The sequence below is a fragment of the Electrophorus electricus genome, chromosome 12 (assembly GCF_041902795.1).
Source record: "Electrophorus electricus isolate QZ-2024a chromosome 12, ASM4190279v1, whole genome shotgun sequence".
In the NCBI taxonomy this organism is placed as follows: Eukaryota; Metazoa; Chordata; class Actinopteri; order Gymnotiformes; family Gymnotidae; genus Electrophorus; species Electrophorus electricus.
The window spans coordinates 5623661-5635000 of record NC_137508.1 but is presented as its reverse complement, the minus strand read 5'-3'; the positions used below and the strand labels follow the sequence as shown (position 1 = coordinate 5635000).

General features: G+C 42.2%; 1 protein-coding gene across 3 annotated transcripts in view; it reads right to left on the bottom strand.

The window, feature by feature from the left end:
- bcl11aa (BCL11 transcription factor A a) overlaps positions 1–6193 on the bottom strand; it is a 50020-nt gene extending 43827 nt beyond the window's left edge. The window contains exons 1-3 of one of the 3 annotated variants that reach the window (XM_081724733.1): positions 4874–4977; positions 2269–2338; positions 1733–2068 (exon numbers count right to left, since the gene is read on the bottom strand). In XM_081724733.1, the coding sequence (XP_081580859.1) occupies positions 1733–1961 (229 nt within the window). In that variant the 5' untranslated portion in view covers positions 1962–2068; positions 2269–2338; positions 4874–4977. Of the gene's footprint in view, positions 1–1732; positions 2069–2268; positions 2345–4873; positions 4978–5868 lie in introns of those variants that run through there. The other 2 variants (XM_027022596.3, XM_081724734.1) reach the window with 2 other exon arrangements.
- Between the last annotated feature and the right edge of the window lie 5147 nt (positions 6194–11340).

Here is an 11340-nt window from a genome sequence, read left to right as displayed (position 1 = left end):
CTACGGAAACCACAGCACATCACACTGCCCGTGTACCTCAGCTCATGCCACCTGGAGCCATTCTCACTGAAATTCTCTGGCTTCATAATGAATAGAAGAAGAAGAAATAGAAACAGCTCTTTGCTTGAGCTGATAATTAGCCCTCCAGCCTGGACAACTGTAGACAGGACGGACCAAGACCAGACACTTTCCCGAACCTGATCCTTCCAGCAGAGCAGAGGACAGACCGACGTGAGGCCAGGCCAGGAAGGCTGGAGAGACTAACCCCTGTTTTCCTGCTCTCAACAAACGCTCTCTCTAAATCACCTCAAGCAGCCCCAGACACATGCACAAACACACGCACACAGACACACATCACCGAGCGAAACATCTCTAATGTTACACAGAACACAAGAAAGGCTTACTTCACCAAAGTTAGCTACTCAAGGCACAGGGAGAATTATGACTACCTTGGGTCACATCTTAACACACCAGATTCCAGACTTTTCTTTTTTAAGGTTATTTACAATCAAAGTGATAAACTGTCTTGTTTGGTTCTGCTTTGTCTCTGTAGCAGTATTTCATGTTTTCCCATGCCTTATTTAGTACAGGAAGTCAACCACTGAAACACACTCTAATTAAAATATGCACAAACTAAAACAAATAATTAGTGGTGTTAACTCTTTAAATAAGTGACTGTCCCTTAACATCCTAAAATAACTGAATGGCCTTCCATTTCCTTTTGTACAATTTTTTTTTTCAGTTTTGGCCAGAAAGTGAAAAGGCACGGGCATACATTTATACGGATAAGATGTGGCCGTGTAAAAACCACAATGAAATCAAGATGCATCTGCGGAAACCACATGAGAGAGCATGAGCAGCATGGAGAGGCATTTCCCACGGGCCTGTGGACACACACTGAGGAGATGGGTTCTCCTGCCACACCACCACCTCCTCCAACCGACCCTCCAGCTACCAGCTCAACCCTTTGCTCCTTCTCGCACTCTCTCGCTCTCATTCTTGGTTTCTCTCGGTGGGGCTGCGCCCTCCTCTTGACATGCTCTTAGTGCTCTGCTTTGGCCAATCACAAAGTGGCAACCTGAAGTCATGCCTGGATGGGTCACTTCACCGCTGAGTTGGGCTTGATTACCATGGGGGGGGGGAATCTCCATCAAACTAGACTGAATAGGTAACACCTGGGCAAGGTTAACGGCGTAACTGCTCAGGAAGATCTGAAAGAAATCTGAAAGGAGATGCACTCGTGTGCCATAATAAGCATCCAACCCATGTCTTAGAGATGTGATGTGTACGGCAAGACTGCCTTTAATTAACAAAATCCCACCTAGTCAAAGTGCAGAGTAAGAGCCAGTCTGATTCTAAACTATGATGAGATCTAGATAATAAATCAAAACAAAGAATTTCGCTCTTCATCTCTGGGCTCTAACAGAGTCATGCACTGATGTGATATATAAGCCCCCGTCCCTCCCAGCCTGCGTCTCGTAAATATTCAACACTGATATGTGTCTCCAGAGTTGTGGATGAGAAACCCCACGGAGACAGAACATGTGTGTGCGATATGTGGCCAACACATCCCCTTACAGTGTATAGCGAGTGCATCAGAGAGGTCCCTAACATACACAACCACCCACACATGGACACACTTGCACACACGCACAGCATGTAACCAAGCGTTTACTTCCCCAGTCATTTACGTGCCTTCAGATGACTGAAGTCCTTGGAGCTACGTGTTTACCTGTAATGTTCTCCTGTTTTGGACAGATTCCTCGAGATGACGTCGACAAGCAGTCGTCGTCCTCTGGTGTGACCTGGACGCCCACCTCCACAGGGTTGGAAGCTCTCCTCAGCTCTCCGTGCGAAGGAGAGGGGGGCTTATCCACTGCTTTGTCCATGCACAGGGTGCCACTGCATTGCTTCCTTTTGTGCTCAATAAAAATTAGGATATCCCCCAGAGGGAAGTTCATCTGACACTGGCCACAGGTAAGCAGGTCCTGATCCCCTTCTGGAGCGACCTGGACCAGCCCGTGCTGTTCCTGCCTCTCCTCCGAGACCACGGACGACAGGGGCTCGGCTGCTCGCGGAAAAGCAGCAGCATGCAAGACGTGAGGAAGGAGAGAGACAGACAGGGAAGAGAGAAAATCACAGATTAGGGGGGGGTTCTGATGACCATGACCAATATGACTAAGAACACATTTCAAGTAAATATAATGGATTGTGATCATTACCCAACAATTTGTGTGCAGTGATCATTTGATGCAACTATATCCATACCATGAGCTCATCATCTTCAGAATTTTAAGATTCCCCGTCAAATTCTATCTTCTGCACTCTCTCTACAGATCTAATTGTTAAAACATATCATTCTTACATTTTATATAAAAGTAATTTGCATTCTTATCAAATGATTGGAAACTTCTTCCGTTTTAACTAAGAAAAAGGGTATCTATCGGTTAACAGATATTCTACTGCTCACTGTTCTTTATTTTGAAAAAAAAAAATCTATTTAGTAATGCAACGCAAGTTATCTCGTGTGTTCCCTTTCTTTTCCAACGAAGTTAAGGGTGACCAAATTCTTTGCAGCCACACTCTCAATTGTGCCCGACCGCGCACACATCTAAAGTAAAATCCATTTAAACGTGGTTAACACATGTGTAGACTTGGAACCAAGGATCTCATGCAAACAGCTTGCCGGACCTCTTTCCGGCGCGTCACTTTTATTTCTTTTATAATTGGCCTTAATAAAATGTATCACACATCAGCACTTACTGCAGTTTTAGAGTCATGATAAAGTTTCCTACAGTAGGCTATATCCGTGGACTAACCATCGCTGTGGAAGGGGATGTAAGTAATGTGTAAGGACACTGCAAAAACTGGACGGGGAATAGCAATGTTTTGTGCTTCTCGCATTCCTAATCTTTGCACAAAGGTTAAGGTACTACGCGAGCTTCCCAGTGCTAAACCGTCTGGACCTGCACTACTTTAATGAACTGTAAAAGCACTGAGGACCAAAACATATTTTTAAATTTTAGATAGATAGATAGATAGATAGATAGATAGATAGATAGATAGATAGATAGATAGATAGATAGATAGATAGATAGATAGATAGATAGATAGATAGATAGATAGATAGATAGATAGATAGATAGATAGATAGATAGATAGATGTTAGTTTTTTTAAGCATTGGGCTCTTGTGAAATGAGGTTAAAATTATTTTTGTCTTAAACTGAACTACACACTGAGTGGGTGGAATGTGAAGTAACCCCGAGACGTGGTCGCGAACCTACACCCCATGTGCGCTTAAGCAAGGACAAAAAGATAGCGCGTAATAAAAACGCCTTGTCCGTACACGACTCCTTTACATTTTAGTCCATTCAGGAGACCCGCGGGGGTTATTCAGCAGTCCTGGGTTAGGCGTGTGGGTTAACAAATTTGATCGTCTGAGCTCTTACTATGCACAAGCAAACAAACGTGATCCCCTTTTAGGCAGCTGAAGTGGAAATAAACCATGAAGAAATGTTAAAGTAAATGTGTTTTCAGATATCTGATTCCACCCGAAATAAGAGCCACTTTATTCCATAGGATTTTTACTCTGTTACATGAGGTTATCGGCATTTCCTTGATAGCCTGACTGCAGTGCTTCTTTTAATGTTTGATTCTGGTTCAAATAAATGCAAATCTATAAATTTACTTGACTGGTGTATTTGAAGTTTGTCGTATTCATAATACAGACTGGGAAAAATTATAGAGTGTATAATACGTTTGCTAAACCTCTTCACTGTTCATGATTAAGATGCCATTCATTTACAAAAGAATAACAAGCCCGTCGACATCTTTCCTATAAATGCAAGATCAGACAGGAACTGCCATCGAGTGAACTAAAAAAACAAAAAAACAAAAAAAAAAAAACTACAACCCAAATTGCCTAAAGTGTGTAAAACAAGCTTAAATCAAACTAAAGCATATTAAACTGACCAGTGGACCAGAGACTGAAATGGTCTGAAAACGTGTAAGAGGAAAATTATGCAACTTTTAGCATTCAATGGTATCATTTTCCGATTGTATTTAAACCCTATTGCCATTGGAAAATAGAAAATATGTGCTAGCACGATTTTCGAAATTATACTCAAAGCTGTTCGTGTCGTCTAGCGACAGTAGAGTAATGAATGCTTAAATCATTTTTAATGTTTGTTACCTATATCTCTTTAAGATGTTCTCTTTATGTTGTTTCTAAATACAACTTTGGCTACATTTCCGTATATAATCAGTGTTGGCTTTTAACAGTTAAACGATCTGTCCTAAGCCTAAATTGGATTTTGTTGGTTAAGTTTGTGTAAATTAAGCACAGCCTGTGTACGTATCTTTTCACTGAAGTACATTAAGATTTCACGTACATTTTATCAAATAACGTACTTTGGCCCGGCAAAGAAAAATGTACGAAATCGGTTACAGGTCTGCACGAAACGTTTCTCTCTTCCAAATCTATCGTCAAATATGTAGATTGAGGTGGCGGTAAAATTGATCAGGTTCAAGTTCATTTCCAGTTTATGATCATAGCCTGCCTCCTAGCGACGGGTGTCACCGGCGAATAATAAAGAGACGGCCGTGAAACTTGGAGACAGCGCTGAAAACCAACAGCCCGTGCGTGGAAACCCAATAATGTTACACGATACGTTACAACGTTACAACAGCGTGGGATTTGTGTCGAGCATGTTTATGAAATAAAGGATAGCCTAATACTTTTAGAGCTTAGTGCTGTCTAATAAAACGGAGTGAAGAAAATAGCAGTAGTTTTGTGATTTTGAGTGATCTTTTCGCCATACTTCCGAGCATGGTTTTTTAGTCTATAAAATGTGAAATAGGCCTAGTTCGTACCTCGAAATGATCAACAAACGGGTGGCAGCAGTTGTTGAAAACTATGCATAAAAACAGTCCTCACAACATTTTTGCCTTTTTGAAATATATTTAAAAAAATCTTGCTTAAAACGTTTAAGAGTCAAAATTCATATTTAGTACTCAAAAAAAAAAAAAAAAAGGTTTTAACCTCAGGTCACGGCCATGAATGAATACTTTAATTGAAGCGGAATTGTCCACGCAGAATATGCGTTCAAAACAGAGAGAAAGAACACTGGCAATTGAGCCGTATTCCTGTTGCTCTTCACGAAAGCCCTACATTAACGGGCTTTCCTAATAAATCTACACTTTAAACCTTAGAAATATAAACACATGTATATTAACTAGTTTAACGTAGCTTATCCAAAGCGTAAAGGTTAGTTTCTAAAGAGAAAATTCGTTCTGTTTCAGCGCTGCTGCCAGTGAGTAGGACGCACACGCGGCGCTTGTAAACAGTCGGACACGAGATTTTTCCCAATCAAAATCCACTTCCACTTTTTGAAAATCTTCCAAAAATAGTGCGAGAGGGGGGAAATCCTGCCCAGAATCACTCACAGGCAGTGTTACGGTATATTCCACGAGCCAGTCCTAACAGCCAGGCTGAAGCATGCATACCTACCACAGTCCGATACCTTAGCGTATCAACGGGGGCACGGAAGCCAAGGCACGCACATTTAAAGAAACTAGCGCTTTAAACTTCTCCGGATTTCACAGGGGCCGTGTATGGACGAAAACCAAACTTTTCTATTGACTTTTAGCAGATGAAGGTACGCGTAATGGTATTTCATAAATGGAAACACTCGCCACGCTCCTCGGTGAAGTCCACTTGACCACGATCTTCGCTGTCCACTGTCCACTGTGCCTTGACTGTGTTACTCTCCTCGTAACCGCTTTTTTTCCCCCCGTTTACTCAATATTACACACAGGACCAAGAAAAGGTGAGGGTAAGGAGTACACAATACATTTTCTTTACTTACGCGAAAAATCCCGTTTGCTTAAGTGCTGGGGTTTGCCTTGCTTGCGGCGAGACATGGTGGTTGGTGGTGGCTTTCAGCTCGGTTCACATCGGGAGAGCCGGGTTAGAAGGGAGACTCCAGAGAAAATATCTTCATCAATGCCTTTGACATCCAAAATAAATTAGAAATAATACAAAGATGGCGCAGGGAAGATGGATTGTGGGATAGCCGTCATGGCTTTTTTGAAAAGAGAGAGAGATGAAAAAATGGCAAAAGCCCCCCTGAGCTGCAAGTTCAAGTGCGGACGTGACGTCCCTGCGAACTTGAACGTCAGGAGATGGATGGACACAGACATACAAAACATGGGCAGGGCAAAGCCGGGGAGTGGGAGGAGGGAGTGGAAATAACAAAACCAATGGACACTCATTAGGGGCTGGACGTGAAAAATAGACCCGAAGAAGCCAATGGACAGAAAGATCAGGGGGCCGGACAAGAGGCGAGAGAGAGAGAGAGAGAGAGAGAGAGAGAGAGAGAGAGAGAGAGAGAGAGAGAGAGAGAGAGAGAGAGAGAGAGAGAGAGAGAGAGGTGTTTAATGAAAGCAGCAAGCAGTGTGTGTGTGTGTGTGTGTGTGTGTGTGTGTGTGTGTGTGTGTGTGTGTGTGTGTGTGTAGGGGGTGGACGCAGGAACACGGACCACGAAAAGCCAATGGACATGAGATTCAGGGGGGCTGGACATGCGATATGCAAGGGGAGGGGGAGAGAAACCTTTAATATAAGCTGCTTCAGTGGACATTGATCAGGGCTACTGGGGAAGAACAGAGTAGCTGAAATACACATTCAACTCATGGTCAAACAGCAGTGTGCAGTGTGGAGAGGGTGAACCTACACAAAAACAAAACAGTAAGCGCGAAACAATCAGGTTGCGTGAACAGGACAGACAGGTTCCGTGCCAGGGCGCAGAGGCTAAACCTTGAAACGGCGAGACCTCGGAAGAGCGCGTCCTGACCCAGACCTGCGTTGCAGAAGCCCCCGTATAAACGAGTAAATACTGCCTTTGAGGGGCATCCGTCAGGCAGCCTATAATTGGATACGTACTCGCAGTTTTCGCGAAAGATGTAGGTGGGACTTAAATACTACACAAGTGTAGTTTTAAAAACATAACACGGTGACGAATACATCAGGGGAGCAGCCCACTAAAAAGGGGGCCGAGGTAATAAGTTTCAGATGTGTTCAGGTCAGGATGGCAGCGGGGGAGGGAGACTTTATGTAGGCTTTCCAACGCCGAACGGATTTGGCTATAAGACGCGCAAAACATCGAGATGCCGAAGCGTTCTAAATGCGTAAAGAGACATCAAGCGCATAACAAAAGCGATGACAAGAGTGCTCCCATACATGAGGTGGGAGGAAGAGAGGCGCATCCCTGCGAAGTAGCTGAAGTAGGAATAGACTAGCGACCGAGCGAGAGAATCACGGCAGCGAACGGGGGACAGTCTGCAGGGAAGGGGCGAAATCAATAGGAGATTCTGAGAATGAAAGGCGCTGGAATGGAGGTCGAATCTACCAGATAATATGTGGCCAGTGAGTGAGTGAAAATGTTTTCCAGGCTACGTTTGGTGTCTTCCATTTTGGACAAATGTCGATCGATTTGTTGGTGCGTGGTAGTTTGTTTCATCTGTATCAGCTAGGAAGTGACAAGCCCCATCCGAAACTGTCACCGACTGGATAGACCCTGGTTAGGCAAGAGAGCCAATTCATTTTGACAAAGTAATGGTATAACCTTATGAATTTGGCTAATTCGCTTTTAAGGTGCGTTACAACTCTTGTGTGTAATATGTGACTGTGACTGTGATGTGTTAATTTGCAAGATTTTAGAATCCGCAAAGTAAATCGTATATGAAAACACAGTCTAGTTAACACCAGTGGGGCGCCTGTTTTACGTTTTTTACTTGTAGTACTGCCTTTTGCTCGACAGCCTAAGTGCACTGGTTTTGTGATGTTGTGGGATAATGTCTTTCGGCAGCGATGACAGTAATACAGCTTTGCTTCCTGTAAAACGTCTCACCCGGTCTCATGTGTGTTTTACGCATGGCTGAAAGAGACGAAACACAACTTGTTCTGGCAAACGGGAACTTGTGTGTCGTGATACCTGTTCAGAAACCGAGTTAGAGTTCTTCGGAACACACTATATTTGTTGTTGTTTGGAACTGGCAATGTTAAACAGGTGACGCAAAATCGTACACTGAAAAGCTCTATTTAATGGAATAAAAATGCTTAGTCAGACACTCAAGAAATATCGCTTCAACCAAAATATCACTTTATAACATAACAAACCAATTTAAACAGTAAGGTTTTCTGGTATTTCGTTTTAAATTACCTTTACCTTATTATGGAAACTTCTGTGGTGTGAAAAAACATCATCTTTAGCCACGGAAGAACCGGATAGGGGCTCATAATATACATGTTTTATCTGTTACCCTGCAGCTCATATTCCAACTTACAACCGACTGCTTTCAGCCGTGACAACCACAGCAAGTGTTTGCACTGTATTCACATCTTCCAGCATCGGCTCGCCGTTACTATGAGAGAGCACTAACCTTGACCTCCACACACGCCCCACGCTTTCCGGTTTTCCTTCCTTCTCGCGCTACCCCAGCTTCCTTACAGCGGACACTGATCAAAGAATACCGAGTATCAGGCAGACAAACCCGCGGGGGAAAGAAGACTCTCCAATGTCAGTACATCGCGACTGATCCCATCATACATCACACAGGCGTTGTTGGTAAACGTATTGGAATATTCATCTCGCCTAGCGCACGTGTGTGTGTGTGTGTGTGTGTGTGTGTGTGTGTGTGTGTGTGTGTGTGTGTGTGTGTGTGTGTGTGTGTGTGCAAGAGAGATGTAGTGAAAGAGAGAGAGAGAGGGAAACAAAGAAAAAAAAACGAGAATAACGAGAAAGAGCGGAACATCCAATGACTGATCTATGCTTAATAATACACTCCATCTTAGTTCGCAAGGTTCATAAGGCCCTGGGTATAGCATGGAATATGTGAACGTCTGAAGCGCCGCTTTACATCAATTATAGGCTAACTATAGGCTAAAGGTATACTGCTTTAGTTATGTGTCAAACGAATATTAGATCATAAGGACATCACTTAAACCAAGTACAATGTAGAGAAATGCAGCCAAAATGCATGTATGCCACGTGCACGTCTTCCGCGGGCGGCGTGTAATACGAAATTGACCGACCGGCCCGGTAAGGCGCGTGGAGTCTGGAGATGACGGGGGCTGCTATGATAAATGAGTGCTACCACCCACTTTGTGTTTCTTTCCTCTCTTTCTTCCGCTCTCTCTCTCTCTCTCTCTCTCTCTTTTTCTCTCTCTCTCTCTCTCTCTCTCTCTCTCTCTCTCGCTCTCTCTCTCTGTCATTATTCACAAAAATACATATTTCTGGAATTGTTTTAACCGTTGTCTTAACAATAGAAACATTTTTATTGCCATTTATTCTTCAGCTGTTTCGCATCAAAATTAGTCCATGGGGGAACTCAGCGGTGTGTGTGTTCGTTGGGTAGCGTAGGAAAATACAAAACAAAGAATGTAACAACTTATCTACTCGCCTATAATAGAAAATGTATTCATCGTGCATTACATGGTATTAAACCATAACTATTTTTGCGTGACCGAGACCTCTCTATCACAACAAACCGAAAGTTTAAGTCATAGTTTTCTTCGTTTTTATTTAGCGGTGATTTATATGGGCCTACGCCAAGTCCATGTGCTTTGCTTCTGTTTTGGTATGGTCCCATTAAACAGACATAAACAGACACTGAGCTTTAAACTGATTTGAAGCTACTTTTACCGTTGAAAGTTGCTGCAAAAATTCCATCACATCTTTAAAAAGAAATAAATATTATGCTCAGTTAAACGCATGTTTTGGGGAAGTTTACAGGTTTGCATGTCTCATCTATTTGTACCGCACTTAGGTAACGAAAAAAAAATTAACGTTCAAAAAAGTAATTTTGACGCCAAGGTCATCTCCCATCTCCTAAGTGCGCGACCGTGCACGCGCACGGAGCGCGCAGTATTCAGGGCTATCAAATACTGCGTCAGACTAAACCCTTGTACTAATGATGTAGGAGCATCGCATTAAGGTATCCCATTTAGACAAAGATGTATGATAACTGCTTTTTGCGTGTGACGTTTGTGCAGTACTAGCCTGTAACATTTATAACCAGCTGATAAAAACAGGTGTACTGTTTTTGTCTCTATTGTTTTAACTGACTCGGTTCGTGAAACACTTAATACTTGTCTTGAACTTTAAGGCATGTTTGCTCTTTTAAAGTTTCTTTGTTGCAAGTAATTGTCCTTTAATTATTGGTTGTATTAATTTTTGAAGACACTTATTTTAGGATGCCACATGAAATAAATTCTTATAACTCGACAGTATATGAAGAATTTCATTCCATTTCTGACGGACAATGGAATTCTATCATGGTATGCATCTTAGACCAACCAAGTGAGCAGACAGTGCATCATTTACCTAACCAACGCACGGTTCATTGAGTTGTAAGCTTCTGTCTCTCTACGCGGACAGATCACTTCTGTATGTTTGTGGGCAGCCTCGAACACAGGAGGCCGCACTGAGAGTGACCGGACTGAGAGCGAGGAGGTTCGCTCGGACAGACCCCGCGCTGACCTTTCCGGACGGGGTGTAATCAGTCCGGCCTTGCTGGTCCTAAATAGCACGCGATCAGACTGTCGGCATAACATAATTTCCAAACTAAGGCTAAGGGATAGTTCAGAGTCTTGTTAAAGATGTGGCTAACAGTCGTGTCATTTAAGCATATTTAAGGCATGTTGCGTACAAGATAAAATAGGCTTTTGTAACTGGCTGCCATTGCATATAATTCATTTAAAAAATAATAAAAGATTCATTGAAACTTAAACCAGTAGGTTACTTCATTCGTCATAAACGCTTTAATCAACAGGCTACTTAAAATGAACAGTCTTGTAAAGATTTTTAAAGATCGTTTAAAAAAAGAAAACCGTTATCTATGCTGGGTCCAAACAGTGAATGTGAGTCTCAGTTCAAAAGAAAGCAAGACTGGGCAGACTGGGAATTAGCTAAAATCCCCAGTAAGTCATGCCTTGCCTTTTTAAAGAATGTTCAAGCTTTAGCAGTTCAGACAGATTCAAAGACAGAAAATTAATATTAATGGATAGATTCCACAATGGTATTATCACGCTAAGCGATGGGTGGGCATGCCAAGCGGGTTTCGGCAGGTATTAGATATAATCAAAGGGATTACGTGTCTTTGGGGAATATATATATATATATATATATATATATATATATATATATATATATATATATATATATATATATATATATATATATATATATATATATATATATAAGTAAGTAAGTAAGTATTACTTTTATATAAATAGCAACAATGTTGTTGGGATAGAGAAACTGGGAAAAGAGAGACAAACA